The sequence below is a fragment of the Lemur catta genome, chromosome 15 (assembly GCF_020740605.2).
Source record: "Lemur catta isolate mLemCat1 chromosome 15, mLemCat1.pri, whole genome shotgun sequence".
Taxonomy (NCBI): Eukaryota; Metazoa; Chordata; class Mammalia; order Primates; family Lemuridae; genus Lemur; species Lemur catta.
In genome coordinates this window covers 10,336,399-10,354,545 of record NC_059142.1, presented here as the reverse complement: position 1 = coordinate 10,354,545, position 18,147 = coordinate 10,336,399, and the positions used below count along the sequence as shown (strand labels likewise).

General features: G+C 49.8%; 1 protein-coding gene across 6 annotated transcripts in view; it reads right to left on the bottom strand.

Annotated features, from left to right (window-relative positions):
* DNAH2 (dynein axonemal heavy chain 2) overlaps nt 1-18,147 on the bottom strand; it is a 102,525-nt gene that overhangs the window by 8,199 nt on the left and 76,179 nt on the right. For 5 of the 6 annotated variants that reach the window (XR_006739508.1, XM_045570133.1, XM_045570135.1 and 2 more), the window contains 17 exons: nt 17,928-18,069; nt 16,621-16,790; nt 16,379-16,495; nt 7,395-7,559; nt 6,737-6,862; nt 6,430-6,578; nt 6,291-6,357; nt 6,003-6,153; nt 5,635-5,783; nt 5,314-5,447; nt 5,003-5,147; nt 4,663-4,862; nt 3,165-3,291; nt 1,173-1,359; nt 836-984; nt 512-695; nt 103-293 (listed from right to left, as the gene is read on the bottom strand). Coding sequence is in view for 5 of the 6 variants with exons in the window: in XM_045570133.1 (XP_045426089.1) it covers nt 103-293; nt 512-695; nt 836-984; nt 1,173-1,359; nt 3,165-3,291; nt 4,663-4,862; nt 5,003-5,147; nt 5,314-5,447; nt 5,635-5,783; nt 6,003-6,153; nt 6,291-6,357; nt 6,430-6,578; nt 6,737-6,862; nt 7,395-7,559; nt 16,379-16,495; nt 16,621-16,790; nt 17,928-18,069 (2,553 nt within the window). In the remaining variant the exon portion in view is untranslated. Of the gene's footprint in view, nt 1-102; nt 294-511; nt 696-835; nt 985-1,172; nt 1,360-3,164; nt 3,292-4,662; nt 4,863-5,002; nt 5,148-5,313; nt 5,448-5,634; nt 5,784-6,002; nt 6,154-6,290; nt 6,358-6,429; nt 6,579-6,736; nt 6,863-7,394; nt 7,560-16,378; nt 16,496-16,620; nt 16,791-17,927; nt 18,070-18,147 lie in introns of those variants that run through there. The other variant, XM_045570138.1, reaches the window with a different exon arrangement.

The following is an 18,147-nucleotide window of genomic DNA, read 5'->3' as shown; positions in this document are numbered from 1 at the left end:
AAAGTCATGTTGTGGTTAAGGTTAAGGCTGTACTCTGGTGCTAGCAGGAGGAAAGGTAGACCAGCTGGCTTGGGGTGATGCTGGCTCTCTACAGCCACGTACCTTTGGTGGCTCTGTGGTCATCTTGATGCTGGCCTGCAAGATTGAGATAGGGAAGTCGGGGTGGGGGCTAGAGCTGAGCCAGAGGCGGAAGGAAGGGTGAGGATCTTCCACCTGCAGCTGCTCCACCAGCTTGTCCAGATTAGGCATCCAAGACAGTGACAGGTGGCAGTTTGCCAGGAATACCCAGTGTCCTGGAAGGAGACGCCAAGTCAGTGAGGATCATTCCCTAAGCCCTACCTGTCCCCAAACTTTCCACCTGGTGGTGGTGGGGTCCAATACTCAGGTCTGCTACTCCTGGGGCCTTCTGGAGAAGTGGGAGGTGCAGTTCCAGTAGTGTGACTGGGGTAGGAGGTTCTGGGGAGGGGGACCAAGGCCAAGGGTAGGGGTGAAAAAAAAGATGGACACCGACCCTGAATCACACCCTCTCGGAGGAGCCGAGCTGCGATGGGGGCCTGGCCCTGGCCCAAGGACAGGGCGTGGAAGCGCTGGGCCATGCCTGTGTGCTCTGCCAGCTGGAGCAGGGCACTGGTGGGGTCCATGCCTGGGGACAGGATGAACACGAGCGGGGATCGTGGGGTTGAATCCTCCATCACCTGCCGGAAGCACCAGTGTGGCCTCAGGCAGAAGGCCACATAACCCAAGTGGGAGAGAGAGAGATTGAGGACACCAAAACAGAACGAGGGAGGCAGGAAGAACCCAGGGGTGGTGTGGGCAAGGAAGCCAAGCCACTGACCGACTTCATGTTTAGCACGGGCGGCTCAATGAAGCGGGAGCCAAGGTTAGTGACGATGAAAGAGGTAACGCAGAATGCTACCCGGTCCTGGCGCAGGGAGCGAACGATCAGCATCCGTTGCATTTCATTGCAGGCATTTTCCCACTCACCTGGGGATGAGTAATTGCAGGGAGAGAATCTGGAAGAGCAGAGAATCTAAACGCAGGGGCACCTGCCATGAATGCCCTGGGCAAGGAGGCAGGTGCCAGCTAGAGGAGGGGATGAGGAGCACTGGAAGGGCAAACACTTGAGCTGGATGGAGGGAAGGAGAGCTAAGGGGGCTCAGATGCCTGGGTACCTGGCAGCATCACCTTCTCCGGGGCAGCATTGGTATACCACAGGTGCCAATCACGAGGATACTGTTCAAAGGAGTTCATGAGACCGTGGAAGTTGGTCAGTTTGTCTAGCTCTGTGATGTTGTCCCAGTAGGCATCTGCGAGCCAACTAGTACATGGATTATCCATTTGGCCCTCCCGGTCCAGGACCTTGGGGGGAAGGAGAGAGGAGAAAGGGATGACTGGGAACATCTCAAAAGGGTTATCTTCTCTCTACTTCCTGCCCACCCTTCCTTCCTTTCTTCCTTCCTTCCTTCCTTTCTTTTTTTAGGGTGAGAAAGCCAAGATGGGTCTTGCGTGAAACAGAGTGAAGAGATGAACACAGGAATCCGAGATGGATTCGAATCCACCTTTCCTGGGGAGTAACCTAGGTCTAGGGCTCAGACACTCCGTGTGCCATCACAGTTCAAATTTAGGAAGCTGGCGCCCTCTGGTGGTTGCTTGGTAATAACGTCTCCAGCCTAATGACTTCAATTGGTACATCGCCCTTCCGAGAAGCACGGACTCCTGGTTCACTCATTCATTTATTCCTTCACTTATTCCTTCCATTTATTCATTCTTTTTAACAAATATTTATTGTTCACAACTATGTGTTTTCAGCCTTTGCTATGCATTATGGACAAATATTTCTGCCCTAGAGGAGCTTATTTTCCAACATGGGACTATGAACCCATGGGCAGTTATGAACCAAAAACATAATAAATAGGTAAATTATCTAGTATGTTAAAGATGGAAGTGCCATGGAAAAATAGAATAATTTTAGGAGGGTAAGGGAGATTGGGAGTGTGGGGGATAGTTTGAGGATGGAACATAAGTAGATGAAGGAGGTCTCACTGAGGTGGTCTGTGAAGGAGGCTACAGAGAGGGCTGAGTGTCCACCCAGGGAATAGCTTTCCGGCAGGAGGCACAGCCGGTGCACAGGCCCTGGGGTGCGACATGCCAGAGTGTTTCGGGAGGGCAATAAGGCCTGGGCAGCTGGAGAGGAGTGAGGAGCTGGGAAGTGGGAGACAACAGGATGGATGCCTGTCAAAATGGGGTCTATTTTAAAAGGACCTCTCTGGTTGCTGTGTTGAGAGTTTGGAGTGGGGGGCATTGGAAGGCTATTGCTAAAATCCAGATGAGGGGTTAAGTGAAGATGGCAAAAGGAAAGAACATGTTGTCCAGGAGGGTGGGAGAGTGACTAGCCCAAGGGAATGCAGCATGGTGAGATTCGTGATTTTGGGTTTAGAGTAAGTCCAGTCTGTGAGTCCAGTGGGTGTTTTCCTTCAGCCATGCTCAGCTGCATGGGCTACACAGGGACGGGGGAAGAAGAGCTGGATCCAGCCAGAGTGGTAAGGTTTTTTTTGTTTTGTTTTTTCTTTTGTTTTTAGAGTCTCGCTCTGTCACCCCAGTTTGAGTGCAGTGGCATCATCATAGCTCACAGCAACCTCAAACTCCTGGGCTCAAGGGATCCTCCTGCCTCAGCCTCCCGAGTAGCTGGGACTATAGGTGCGCTCCACCATGTCCAGCTAATTTTTCTATTTTTTGTAAAGACAGAGTGTCGCTCTTGCTCAGGCTGGAGAGAGTAGTAGTGTTGACGGGCAAATGCAACACAAAGTGAGAGGGAAAAGGGGTCAAGGTGACTGAGGGAGAGATTGTGATGATGACTATGGAATCCAGGCTGGGAAAGGGGTGGTTTGAGAGGCAATAAAAAAGCGGCAAGATCATGCCCATTGGTGGGTCACAAGTGAGAGATGCCCCAAAGCCCAGCCTGTGCTGTGTGCAAGGGGGTGCATGGCAAGTCACCCCCCACCCCCTGGGAGTTCATCATGCACCTGATGCTGCATGGTTCTTCTCGGCTCACTTGCTGAAGTCTTGGGCTTGACCCTGTGGGTCTGGAGTCCTCATCACACTTGCCCTCATCTCATCCCCAACCCGACTGCCGCAAACGGGGATGTGCCCTCTGCCCGACTCACCACACCCCCACGTAGAAAGAAGTTGTACTCGTCCATGTTGAGCTTGCCAGAAGTCTCCAGGATTTTGGCACACATATGAAAACTGAATAGTAGCTTGTGGCGCTCAAAAAGGGTGCGGCAGGTGTACCTGGGAGAAGGGCATGGAGAGGATGGATGAGGCAGGATGAAGTGGGCGAGGGACGCCCAACACGAATGCTCCCTGAGTGGAGGTCACGCTATCACAGAACCTTACAGAGAAGGACCTTACTCAGCCTCTAATCCAAACCTCCTGGAAACAGCCAAGGACCCAGGCCTAGAGAGAAGATGTGATTTTCCCAGAATTCAGTTGTAATTCGTCATTCAGTTCCATTAGAAAAACAAACCTTGGTTATTCCCCTACTGTTCTGCCACCACTCTCTGGGTCCTGAAGACACAAAGACAAACGAGCCATAGCTTCTGGGAGGACAGACAGAGAGGCCATCGGTTATGAGACAATGGGCTGAGTCCTACGACAAGGTGGCCATGGTGTGCAGGGAACGCAGGGAAAGTTTGTGAGGAAGTTGCCCGAGGGGAAGCAGAGTTTCTGAGTGATGTGGGAGAGGCAGGGACATCCCAGCACAAGCAGAAGCAGGGGCGTGAGGAGGGCCTGGCATGAGGGGCGGTTAGGGCTGCCCAGGCACATGGTGCAAGGTGGGAAAGGGGAGGCCAAGGCAGGTGAGCGATTTGTGGCCACTGGGGACAAGATAACCACAGACAAGCTAGAGCCAGGGGGTGACATGGTCAGGTTTGCCCACGCAGGCAGCCGCAGGATAGATCAAGAGGGACAGTTAGAGCACGACCTGCAGGAGACCATCATGCAGTTTGGGAAAAAAGCTCACGAAGGCCTGAAATGAAGCACTGTGGTAGCAGTAGGGGGAACCGGGAGGGAACAGTTTGCGGAATACTCATGAGCAAAACCTGGTGACTGACATGAGAGGGACGGGCCAAGGATAACTCCCCATGTCTGGCATGGGTGACTGGGCGGTGGGTGTTGGTGGCATTCAGGGATGAGGACCCTGAAGGAACAAGGGAGATAATGAGTCTGATCTGAAACAAGTTGAACTTGAGGGGTCCGTGGGATGTCCAGGTAGAGAAGCCAAGTACCTTGCTGCTCAGAATGTCACCCGTGGGCCAGGAGCAGTGGTGGCAGCTGGGAGCTTCTTAGAGGTGCAGAATCTCAGGCCCCACCCTAGACCTACTGAACCTTAACCTGTATGTAGTAAGATCAGGCTTTACGTGCACATTCACATTTGAGAAGTGCTGGTGTGCTGCACTTGTGTGTGCAAATCCAATGCTCAAGGGAGCGCTGAAGAGAGACCGGGAATAAATTGGCCCACAGGGGATGGCTCAGCCCTGAGAGTGGACGAGCCACTCAGGAAGGTGCATGGAGAGGAGGGCAGTGGCCGAGAATGGTGGCACAGGAAAACACCAAGGTAGAAGAGGCCAGAAGAGTGGCACTGGAGCCAGCGTGGGGAGGCACCTGTAGACGGCATAGGTGTGGTAGTCATTCAGGTAGTCGATGCGGTCCTCCAGCTTGCTGCTGCGATGGCTCTTGTCAATGCTGAGGATGAAGAGGCTGATGTAGGCGTCCAGTGAGAACTGATACATGGGGTCGATGTGGCCCATGTCGTTGAGCACGAAAAACAGGACCGATGCCCGCTGTGCACACGGGCGGTAAGCCTGTGGGGATGGGGGTCAGGGTCAGGCCACAGAGGGGCATGGCACAGAGCAGGGGGTCAGGGGAGGGGGCCTCAAGCCAACACGATCATGTTGCTTCCTGTTAGCCGGTGGCCAGTAGGGCTGGACAGCACAGAGCTCACCTCTCGGGCTGAGTCGATGTTGATCTCCGTGGTTTCACTGGTCTCCAGCTGCTCGGTCACCTCCGTGGCAGTTAACTTGGAGGTCTGCAGAGTGTTCACCAGCTGCACGTCATCTAGCAGGGAGCCTGTGGCCTCATTCAGCAGTCTGGGGAAAGCCAAGAGGCGCACGGGTCAAGGCGTTGGGGTAGTGGCTGGAAGAAGGGACCCCTTGTCACTCCCCAGGGATGCTGGCTGTGCCTGTGGGTAGGCCAGCTGGGTGCTGGCTGGGAATGGGCCAACGGGACAGTGGCTGGGCAGAGGCAAGGTCTCACCGAAGGATCTCATCCTCTAGCTCCTTGAGCTTCCTCTTGCCGGCAGCGATATTGATGACCAGCAAATCCTTCTGCTCCTCCAGCTCTGGTCGCTCCTTCCGAACCACGATGCCCAGCAGTTGGGCCTCCAGGCCCTGGGGCCACCAGAACTCAGGGTGAGGGGCTCACTCCTGTGACCTTCACCCTCCCTATCCCTTTACTCCTCCCAAGACTCTTATCCCCAGCTGCCCAACAGAAGCTTAGCCTTTTTCTTGATCCTTCCAAATCCTATAGCCCTTCCTGCTTCACCCTAGCTCAGTCTGGGCATCAGCCCTCACCCACCTGTTCTTTAACCGCAAAGTTGACGATGGTGGTCTTGGCTGAGGTCTCTGGGCTGTAGTGGGGGTTGGAGAGCTTGGTGGTGATGTAGAAACGGAAATTGGGGTTGTATTCCACCTCCTTGTCTCCAATGCGCATTAGCAGCCGACCACCTGCGTCCACAGGAGGGGCAAGGGCAAGGGCCCCGGGTGACACGGTAAGGGCCCACCCACTCCCCACCAGCATCCGGTGGCAGTGACTCAGCCTGCCCTAAAGGGCCCAGCCCAGGGCTGTCTAAATGCAGGGACAGGTGAGTAGAGGACACAGCCAAAGAACCAGCCCTTCCCACCCAGGGTCCCATGATCAGCCCCACTGTAGGCCTGGGCCCTGACCAATTCGAGCTACAGATTTGTTGAGCACAGGGTTGAGTGTGGGGTCCAGATATTCCTGCACATTCTGGAGCAGCACTGGGTATCCAAACTGAATGGCCTGTTCCAGAACTCGCAGATAATCGATCATCTGAAGGTCGATGATCTTTAGGCCCTAGACAGCAAGGGGGAGCATGGAAGAAACACTGAGGATATGAGAGAGACAATGGTCCAAGGGTAGGACCTCAGGAGGAGACAAGGCTTGGGGAGAGATTCTACTTGGGGGACAAAATCAGGTGCCCAGACATATACCTGGTTTCCTTCCATGTTCTTAATCCATTTCAGGGCCTGGGCCTGAGGATCAATCATCAGTGCCCACCTGAAGGGGCAGGGGTGGGTCAGAAGCCAGACCCAGCTCCCGCCCTGCCTCCTGCTCCAGCAGCATCCTCACCTGTTGCCCCGGGTGACGATGATGCCATTCTCAGTGGAGAAGGCATCTGAGGGTAACCCTTGGATGTTCCAATCCCGGACCTTGGTAGGATTGGTCAGGAAGTTATCAATGGTAAAGCGAGGTGAGCAAGGAACCTGAAGCTCCCAGATCTGGGGAGAGAAAAGCCCCAAACTTCAGCCTGAAGACCTGTGTCCAGCAGCCCCTGCCCCTTCTCTGCATCTCTTAATACTCCCCAGAGCCCTGCCCCCAGCCCTGGTCTCAGAGCCCACTCCGAGAGCCCGCTTCTCACACCTGCGCCCCGTCTCACCTTCCTGATCCAGATCTGGTTGACAATCTCGTCCCGGTAGTTCGTCAGGAAGGGGCCCATGTAGGACAGGAAGGCAGCTGCCAGGAGACAGTCGCCCACCAGGTAGCCCAGGTCCTCCTCCAGGCCCTGGTGGGCAGGAGGGAGATGTGAGCCTGTGGGGCCCCCAGCGCTCTGGGAGACACACTGTCCTCTGGACACTATCTCGATCAAAGGGATTCTTCCCTCGCCTAAACCTTTGCATTCTGAGAACTCCAACCTGGTTCTAATTACTTTCGAGTTCCCCATTTCTGACAGCAGTGTTTACATTCTGGTGATAAGGCCTACCCTTTTTGCAAAGCCAGGAGCTCACTGAGGGTAGAGACAAGATGTGCCATGTCTGTTTTCTATCAGGTCGGTGGGCTCTATCATGAGTCCTTGTGTGCGTTTTGCAGCCCAACCCAACAATGAAGCAGGTCCCTGTGGGCTCAGAAGGCCTTTCCTTCCACTGTTCTCACCAAAGGCGAGGAGGGAGGGGGAGAGCTCCCACCCCCCCATTCTTGGAGTTCCTTACACCCAAGTGTCCCTATTTTCTCTGACTGTCCCTCAACCTAAAGGGAACGGGTCTCTTGGAACTGGCGGGCACAGTGAAAGCAGAGCCAGGTGGTACAAGAGATCCCACCTGGACCGTCGCCTCCCAGCGGGCCTTCTCGCCAGCCAACCCAGACACCAGCATCCCGGCTCGCTCCAGCTTCATTGCCATCTCCTCGGACTTCTTGCAAAGCTCCTCCTTCTGTGCCAGCTTCTCGTCGTACTGTTTCTTCAGCATCTCCAGTTTCTCGGCCACCTGGGAGGGATCAGAGTGCCAGGCATCAAACACGGCACCTGCGGCCAGATGGGTCTGCTTCAAACCATGACTCTGCCACTTTGTGCTGGGTGACCTGGGGTAAATTAATCTCTTTGAGTCTCAGTTTCCTCATGTGTAAAATAAGGATAATACCTACCCAATAGGGTTGTCGCAAGCAGCAGATGAGATCAAATGCATGTGATAAGTTTTCTTTCCCCTCTTTCCACCCTCTTTCCTAGAGCCCAGAAACTATTCAGTCATGAAACCCATGGCTGGTGGGAGACAGAGACCTCTTGAGGCAAAATAAACTGCACAGATGTGTTGGCAAGAGAAGGCCAGAGAGCACAAAAATGAGTGCCGCTCCATGCCAGAGGCCATACCTGAGGTGGAATCTTGAACAAGGAAGAAAAAGCTAGAAATGAACCCAAGAGCTGTTAGAAAGAGAAAGAGGAAATCCATTCAAGAAAAAGGACCCTATGGTTATACTTTAGATGGAAAAAAATAATAATAAAAGAAAAAAAAAGTAAAAGGACAAAGTCCAGGGTCACACACCAGAGATGGTGGCCTGGGAAGGGCTACATATACTAGAGTAACCTCTCTCAGCTTATTGCCACACTGTGGGCTCTGCTGAGGCCCAAATATATCAGTTAAATCTGAAGCAGAGAACCCATAGAGCCTTCTCCAAGACCCCGCGTGTGCCTGAGCCGCCAGCAGCAATCATGGCTGGGCACAGACTGTATCCCGTCCTTCTCATCATGAGGAAAGTGGGGCTGGGTGACACAGAGCAGACACACGATAAACCTCGGTTTCCTTCCCTGCGACCACCCCACTGGGAGAGGCAGCCATTGTGGGAATAGTGCCACTAGTATAAAGTAGAAGTAGCTCTCCTTACAGAGTGGTGCCTGGGAAGTGTCGGCCTTCGGAGCCTGCTGTGTGTTGCTGTGTGCAAGGGCGATGTGGGCGGTAGTGCAGTGCCTCGCACGTGGTACGCAAGCCACACCCAAGCACTTGGAAATAGGATAGATAATGCTCCAAAAACATTCTTTAAAATAAAGTGGAGATTCAAAATGCCACCTTCAAATGACAGGATGGCTTACAGGTCCGGCCTTGGTAGCAATGTAATAATATTAGAAAGCATCTAATATTCCTCTAAAGAAAGACGGTGTCCTTCAGAAGGGGCTTGGCCAGCTGGGCCACGCAGAGCACTGCTGGCCAGGGCCCCACAGGGCGACAGGCACCCTGCACCCTGTACATGGGTGTGGGGTCCAGCCCTGATAGAGCCGATGCATCCAGTGGTCTTTGCTTGCCTGTCACCAGGATCGTGTGACCCCTTCCCTGTGCCGAGTCCTGCTCAGTAGCAACATCCTGATTATCATTTGGCTTCCCAGGGAGATTTGTCAATGGGGAGGCATCCAGCCCATTGGATGGTTCTATATTTTTGCATGTGGCTTTGTTGTCTTCATTGTTTCTATTTTTTCTACAAGAAACATATGCACAGCGTTGCAAACCCAAATAATATAAAAGAGGTTATAGGGAAAGCATGTCCTATAATCCACCTCTCCCACACCCAACCCATTCCTCTGAGGCAAACTACTTTTTAACTGTTTCTCTTTTTATTTCTTCTGGTAGTGACCTCCGTATCTGTGAATAATAACTTATACCATCATTTCAAAAATATATTAATCACTTTGTAGTTTTAAATTTTTTTTAAAAATTCTTTTTTTTTCTTCTTCTGAGACAGAGTCTCGCTCTGTCACCTGAGCTAGAGTGCCGTGGTGTCAGCCTAGCTCACAGCAACCTCAAACTCCCGGGCTCAAGCGATCCTCCTGCCTCAGCCTCCCAGGTAGCTGGGACTACGGGGGTGTGCCACCATGCCCGGCTAATATTTTCTGTTGTTAGTAGAGACGGGGTCTCGCTCTTGCTCAGGCTGGTCTCAAACTCCTGGTGGAGGCACCTTCTGATAGGTCATGCACAGGCCGAACCGGTTGGTAAGTATTTTCTTTTCTTTTCTTTTTTTTTTTTGAGACAGAGTGTCACTTTGTTGCCCTGGCTAGAGTGAGTGCCGTGGCGTCAGCCTAGCTCACAGCAACCTCAAACTCCTGGGCTTAAGCAATCCTACTGCCTCAGCCTCCCGAGTAGCTGGGACTACAGGCATGCACTACCATGCCTGGCTAATTTTTTCTATATATATTTTAGTTGGCCAGATAATTTCTTTCTATTTTTAGTAGAGACGGGGTCTCACTCTTGCTCAGGCTGGTCTTGAACTCCCGACCTCAAGCGATCCACCCGCCTCGGCCTCCCAGAGTGCTAGGATTACAGGCATGAGCCACCGCGCCCGGCCCTTTTTTTTTTTTTAGATAAATACTATGAAGGAAGGAAGCATTTTTATATTACCTTTGATTATGTGTTTTCGCTTTCAGATATTCCTTTTGGTTAGAGTGTGACTCATGTCTCTCTAATATTTTCTGTCTTTTTGTATTATTATATTCCTATCTTCCCACCCTTGAACTGAATGTCATACTTTGACAATTTTTAAATTTCCCAGAAATATTTCTTTTTCTGTTTTGACTTTTTCCCCTTACCATTCTATTCCTGTTTTCTAGGTGTAATTTCTTCTTTAATCGCTTTTGGATGATATCAGTTGGATTAAGTCTGCTTTTTAAGTTTTTCTCTATAACCCGAATGATCTCTGGCTCCACCCCCCCCCCAACCCCCGCAATCCCGGGATCATGTTTTGTTATAATTTTTTGTTCTGGTAAGTCCTTTGCATGTTGGAAGACTTCTTCCATCCTTTTACTCACATCTTCTCCAGGGGAGGTATGTGACTGCTCTGACTGGTAGATTAGGAAGAATAAGCTAGGAATGTTCCACTGAGATCGGATGCTTTCCTTTTAGGAGTGAGCTGCACCCCAGAGAATACAGGTTCCCCTCAGCCCCTCCAGAGTTTGGGAGGCCTGTTTGGCCTGGCATCACCTGAGATTGGGTGATTCTCTCTAAATATGGGGTCACTACTGGTGGGGCCACTTGCCCACAGATGTCAGACACATCCTCCAACCTACACCTCTACAGATGACAAAGGTGACATTTTGGCCAAACATCTTTTATTTCTCAATTTGTTTAGAACCTAGACATAGAAGAAGACTGCTAGATCTTGGATCCCCTCAAGAGTATATTTTCAGGCCAGAAAAAAAACCCATTAATGTAAGGCTGGGGGCAGGCACCCCTCCCCTCCCTAATGAAAAAAAGAAGCCTATGAGACCTGCCGAAAACAATGCTTGCAAGGCCCAGCTAAGTTAAAGAATAGCCACACCTGGATGGATTACCCTGATAAGGGTCTCTCAGCTCCTGAAATCCATACATACCACCAGCCCCTCCTAGTTCTCAATACCCACCCTAAAACCTTAACGGAACCGAAAGACCCCCATCCCCCAGCTCTAAAACATATAAGCCCACACAAGACTTCTGGGTGGTGCGACTTCTCAGGCCTCTCTCCCCCAGGACCTGAGAACCTCGCCCGGGCCCCCCTCTCTTGGGACCCGTTACCCTCACCCAGGAGCGCTCCAATAAAGCCTCTTTACTTATCCCTTTCAACTCTGCTTGTCTTTCTTTCTCTGGCGCCGACCATCCAAAAACCTTACAATTAAGAAGCTTTGGGTGGGGCTCGAGTTCATGGGTGTGGACAGGTGTTTTGACTTAGGTAATATGTAGAGGCTCATATTAGGTCAGGTGGTTTACTTACATTTCTGTGGTTGACTTTTAACCAGATAGCCTGGGTGACAGGCTTTAAGCTGATCATGTGTTATTCTGACCTTGTCAAATGATTGCAGTTTTGTCCACAGGTGAGGGACTGTTTCTAGAGAGGAAGGACTGTATGAAGCAGGGCAGCTTCAAGGAAACTGGGCTTGGGCCACTCAGACCTGGGCAAAGGAAAGATGTGGGCCTTCAAGGTGGCCTTAACTAAGAGGTGTGAGGTCTTGGGATAAAGCCTGCTATAGCTTACAACACAGAACGGCCTGGCCTGATATTGCGGACTAGGTCAAAGTGGAACTGGATTATGTTTTAGACACTAATGGACAGAATATTAGACTTCCTGCTTTTAAACTGCAAGGCTGTCAATTTTTACGTACTACAGGTTCTGGTTTTATGTTTTTATTTTATTATTATTATTTTTTTAGCGACAAAGTCTCACTTGGTCACCCAGCCTATAGTGCAGTGGCTCCATCACAGCTCACTGCAGCCTCCAACTCTTGGGCTCAAGAGATCCTCCCACCTCAGCCTCCCAAGTAGCTGGGACTATAGGTGTGCAGCATGACGTCTGGCTAATTTTTTAATTTTTTTGTAGAGAGGGGGTCTCACTATGTTGTCATCACTGGTCTCAAACTCCTGGCCTCAAGTGATCCTCCTGCTTCGGCCTCCCAAAGTGCTGGGATTACAGGTGTAAGCCACTCCACCTAGCAGCTCCTGGTTTTAAATGGTTGCTGCCAGGCCTAGGTAGACAGCATTAGATCAACTATGTGTTATTCAATTTTTTTATTTGGTGCTAAGGAGTCAATTGTGGTTAAAATCCTTAAATCCATGTGGTTTATCCACAGGTGTGTGGACTGAGTAGTCCATCTTGTCTGAGAGTCACCTGACACAGCTGGGGAGGTGGGCATGCAGGTATTAGGGATCATGCCTGAGCAACTTAGGGGATTCAGAGGTAGAGGAAAGCCGTGTCTTGAGATACGTGTGGCAGAGGGTTTGTTCCCCATGGGGCCCTGGGGCACAGCCTTCAGCAGCGTCAACAGCAGCTTTAGTTCAGGAGTCTGCTGAAGGTAGCTGTCCAGTTAAAATAAGTGTGGGGAAGAGGTGAAAACCTTTCCTAAGAGGCAGTTTTCGTGGCCTCACCAATTCCATGAAGAGAGGCAACAATACTAGCCGCTGTGGCACAGACTGACCAAGCCTGATCATGACATGGGACAGGGAATCCAGAGCTCAAGGGGGGAAACTGAAATTAAAAGGATAGACACAAGATTTCCATCTGGGGTGATGAAAAAGTTCTGGAGCTAAACAATGGTGATGGCTGCACAATATGGTGAAGGTACTTAAGGTCACTGAATCGCACACTTTAAAATGATCACAATGATAAATTTTATGTGGACTTTACCACAATCACCTTCCCCCCCCAAAAGGAAGGTATACATATGTGGATTTCCAACCACTCCAATACAGTAAATGCTTACTGGTTGGATTGTATCTCTGATATTAATCTGTTGCTAGAGATTTCTCCCAGTTAAATTTGAGTTCACAGGTCATGGTTTCCAGATAACCGACATTCTGATGAACTTAAAACCAAGATTTTCTCCATGCATCCTCATTCTCTCAAATATCATTGGGTTTCTACTATGGTCTTTTGCAACAATAACAACTGGGTTTTTTTTGTAACATAATTTTATCTAGAAGTCAGGTATGCCTTAGTAACTCCTTAGATTCTTTTTTATTCTCAAGTGATGTTCACAAGAGACTTCATTTTGAACTCATACAGCCTCTGAGGTCCTGAGGAACTATATCCTTTCACAGGGACAAACAGCCCAGGTTCTAGCTTAAGAAAACAGGTCTACCCAGAGAACCCCTGCTATGGTCTGAATGTTCATGTCCCCCCAGATTCATACGTTGACACTTAATCCCCAGTGCAGCAGTGTTGGGAGGTGAGGCATCTGGGAGGTGGTTAGGTCACGGGGGTGGAGCCCTCAGGAATGGGTTGCGTGTCTCTATAAGGAGGCCTGAGAGAGCTTGTTTGTCCTTTCTGCCACGTGAGGACACGCAGCAGGTACCATCACCAGACACCAAATCTGTTGATGCCTTGATCTTGGGACCTCCCAGCCTCCCCAACTGTGAGAAATAAATTTCTGTTGTTTATAAATTATCCAGTATATTGCTACAGCAGCCCAAATGGACTAAAACATCCCCTCAGCTAGAGACTGAGCAGAACAAGAAATTAGGGAGGATAGTTTGGGACTTTAACCTAAGAATGTTGGATTCTAGATTTTGAACTCACAAAAGCAAGATCATTTTATTTCAGATTTTCATTTCTTTGAACTTTAGTTCACAAAGGGATTTAATTTTTGATATTTGGCTTCTCCCTGTGGGTTGTATTCAAATTTGTGTGTATTTTTATTATTCTATTAATAGCACTTTAATACTACCATTTAATTGCACTACAAAGCCTCTGATACATTATGTTGGACAATGGGACTAGACATAATAGGGAATGCTAAATAGGAAAAAAAGTGAATTTTCAACTTTGGGGATACAGTTGCCTTGAAGTAGATTAAGATTCTGTTCTGACCTATTTCAGAGCCTTCTGAAATGATATCTAAGCCAGTGGTTAGTAACACCTGTTGCATAACAGAATTGGGCCTGTGGAAAATATATTTTCAGGGCCCCAAACACGTGGGTAAGGGCTGAAACTATTTACTCAAGATTTGTATTGATGTGCAATAGAGCTGGGCTCTGAGCCTCTTTCCAGACCTGGGCCCTAGTACCCCACACTGGCTTTCCCCCTTCTGGTTGGCGCTGACAGGAAGGCTTTTGAAATGCTGATTCCAGGCTCTGCTAGGGACTCTCACTTCACTGGCCTGGGATGGGGCCCAGACATCAGCACAGTGCCCAGTTCTGAGGTTCTGTTAAAAGGTGCATTTGACTCTCAAACTTTGCAGGCTTTATCAGTAACAAAGGTGAAATTTTGTTTCCCTATCTACTTTCTCTCACCCATTAGGGGTCCCCAAGTGTGGGTGTGGAGCCTCTACCAGGAGACCTAACACTGGGTGCTCTATAAATGTTTGTCCAGTGAATGATGTTGTTGGCAGTGGATCCCAGAGATCCCAATTTTCACATACAAAGGTAACTACCCCTAATTATTTGGCCTATTTAGGTGAGAAACTTTTCCAAATAGATTGCCACACCTGTCATTATTTACATTTGGAAAAAAAGAGAGTAAAAGAGTGAGGGTTCCATGGAGGCTGGGAGGTGGCAGTGGCCGCAGGAAGGGGGCAATGGAGAAGCAGGTGCAGGCAGAGCCCACCCGCCCAGCCTGGTGGAGAGGCCTCAAGGGTAGCCTCGCTGCTGCTGGAAAGGATGCCTGCAGCAGTAAAACCAGGGCCAGTGTGGCACGGAGTCAGGAAACTTGGGGTCTAACCCCAACTAGCCAGCGACCTTGGCAAGTCCCTTAATCTCACTAAACCTCAGGCTCCTCATCCAATCTGAGAAGGCTGGCCCTGGATGTTTTCCATAGCTGGTTTTAGGTAAAACATCTTGGAATTATATCACCAGCTTCAATTATATAAAAATTTTAAATTTCTCTATAAAGATACCATCAACAAAGAGGACAAGTGAAGATCGAAAGGTTGGAAATGATGAGTATGTCCATCAAAGTGAAGCAGTTGGGCCGGGCACAGTGGCTCACGCCTGTAATCCTAGCACTCTGGGAGGCCAAGAGGGGTGGATTGTTTGAGATCAGGAGTTTGAGACCAGGCTGAGCAAGAGCGGGACCCCGTCTCTACTAAAAATAGAAAGAAATTATATGGACAGCCAAGAATATATAGAAAAAATTAGCCAGGCAGGCTGAGGCAGGAGGATCGCTTGAGCCCAGGAGTTTGACGTTGCTGTGAGCTAGGCTGATGCCACGGCACTCTAGCCTGGGCAACAGAGTGAAATTCTGTCTCAAAAAAAAAAAAAAAAAAAAAGGGAAGCAGTTAAATAGATGATGGTGTAGCCACCCACTGGAATATCAAGCAGCAGTAAAAAGAAACCAGAAACTCCTTCTGTACTGATGTGGACAATCTTTAGCTCACAAGTAAATAAGACAGGAAGGTGCAAAACAGTGGGTATAATATAAAAAATGAAATATACATATATGTGCTTACATAAGCACAGCCTCTAGATGGATAAACAAGAATTTGTAATATTGGTTGCTTTTAGGGAGGGAACCTGGGTGGCTAGAGAGCAGAAGGTAGGAGAGAAACTTCTTTTTTTTTCTGAGACAAGGTCTCACTGTCACCCAGACTAGAGTACAGTGGCACCATCATAGGTCAGGGCAACCTCAAACTCCTGGGCTCAAGTGATCTTCCTGCCTCAGCCTCCCAAGTAGCTGGGACTACAGGCATGAGCCACCATGCACGGCCGGGAAACTTCTTATTGCAAAGGGTTTTGTACCTTTTGAATTTCAAACCATGTGACTGTACTACCTTAGGGATATAGTAGTAGTAGCTACTAAATCAATGACCAAAAAGAATCAAGGGGTAGATAGGAAGAATTCTTTTGATAATAACACCTGGCCATTCTGCCTGGTTTGAGAGTTACTTGTGCAAATATCTTCTAGGAAATCAACTTCTGGGTCATCTAGCCTACTCACAGTAACCCCCACCTGGCCTCCGGGGCACCCTGTCCCCACCCAAGCACACACATAGACACCTTCACTTTGTTCCCAGTCCACGCAGGGATGTAGACACTCTTGACCCATGGCCCTGGCAAAGACCAATTTGCCACACGGATTTTGTCAGTTGAAATCTCAGGGCCCATCTCCACAGGTTGTGACAGAGGTTGCCACCTCCCAAGTCAATCTTTGGAAGGGCTCCTAGTCACAGTGCTCTCTGAGCCTTTTTAACCTCTGCAATCAGCTTAGCTTTCTGAGCCAGGAGCAGCCCAATCTCAACAGGGCACAGAGTGGGAAGGAGACAAGACTGGAGGAAGGTAGGACGTGAGAAATGGAAATAGAATTAGATGGTGGAAAATGGCCACGAAGCGTCCCAGAAATCAGGGGGAGGGACTGTGAGGCTCACCTCCCGCAGCTTCTCCTGGGCCTCAGCGAGCGCTGCCTGCTTCTCTTGAAGCTGGGCCAAGGCGGCGTTCATTCGGATCCGTTTGGGCTCCACCACCCGATACAGCCGCCCATACAGCTGCAGGGAGACAGCCAGGCTGCGAGGGTCGCCCCAACCCAAGCCCCAGTCACCCAGCAGCGATTCTTCCTTCCCTCAGGTCCGTGCGTCAGCCCTCCCCCCAACCCAGCCCAGCCAATGCCTACCTCCATGGCCCGCACCCACATGCACAGGGACTTGGCAGCCAGGGAGACGCGGCCGATGATATCAGGCTGGAAGTCAGGCTGGGCACAGTAGGCCCCAATCTTCTTCAGAACCTTATCTGAGATATTGTCTTTGTCAAAGTGGATTAGCGACTTGATGAAGTTCTGTTCCCCTGTGGGATGAAAATTAGGAGCTTCAGCCAGAGGGCCTAATTCCATCCTCCTTGTCCAGGTTTTACCTCCACTGCTCAAGCATAGCCACAATTTTCCTGGCTCATTTCCTAAAACATCTGACCTAGTCCCCACTTCCTCCCTCTGAACCTGCTCCTTTCTCTAGGCACCTGCCAGCCCCCAGGGCCCTCTTCAATCCTCCTAGTTTATCTCCCATCACTTGCCTTTAACACTTGGCCAAGCCACCCTACACCTCATTCTTTCTCTACCCTTTGCACTTTCTTCTAGGGCAGGGGTCACCAAGCCAAGGTCGCAGGCTATATTCTACCATGGGAACCCAAGCAGAGAAAACCACAAGATGAAACACAAGAGTCCTGTCTTCTATTTTCTGATCCTTGTCCCTTCTTGGGGTCCCAAGGCATTCCTGCCCTTGGATTCTGCAATACATTTTTACATCTTCAGGACAATTTTCCTTTTAGTACTTATGCAGATGTTCCTTGACTTATGATTGGGCTGTGTCCCTATAAACCTATTGTAAGTTGAAAATATGATCATAAGTCAAAAATGCATTTAACATACCTAACCTACCAGACATCATAGCTTGGCCTGGCCTACCTTAAACGTGCACAGAACACTTACATTAGCCTACAGTTGGGCAAAATCATCTCACACAAAGCCTACTTTATAATACAGTGTTGAATATCACATGTAATATATTGGATGCTGCACTGAAAGTGAAAAACAGAATGATTATATGGGTACTACTGTGAAGCCGAAATATCATAAGTTGAACCATTGTAAGCTGGGGACGGTCCGTATTAAGATGAGCTGTTTTCTGTTACTTACAACCAAAGAATCATTTTTTTATTTCATGCTTAATAATTAAAGTCTAAAAGGGATAAGAAATGTAGTTTTTTCTTTTTCTTTTTTTAATGAAAAGAAATAGATAACTTTGTAAAAAGCCCGAAAATACCAGCAACAACCAAAGAATCTTAGCTGATATTTATGTCTTCTGCTTCCTGTGAGGCTCTGTGCTCTGGAGGGAGAGTAAGATGCCCCGTCCTCCCCTCTCTCTCTTCGGGAGTCTGGTGGCCGATGACGCACAAACGCTGCGTCGGTTGTCTCACTCGCCAGCTCACCTAGCTGCCTCTTGGCCTCCGCCCACGTGGGCTCATTTCCTCGAAGAATCATGACTGCCTGCATCACGATCTCCACCTGGGCGGGGGGCCGTCCGTAAGACTTGATCTCTCCTATATCCTTCTTGTTCAGAGACTCCAGGGCCTGGGGAAAGGGATTCACTGAGGGAGCAGGGCCGGAGGCCGCTCAAGGGGTAAGACAGGCCCTTACGGAGACAGGACA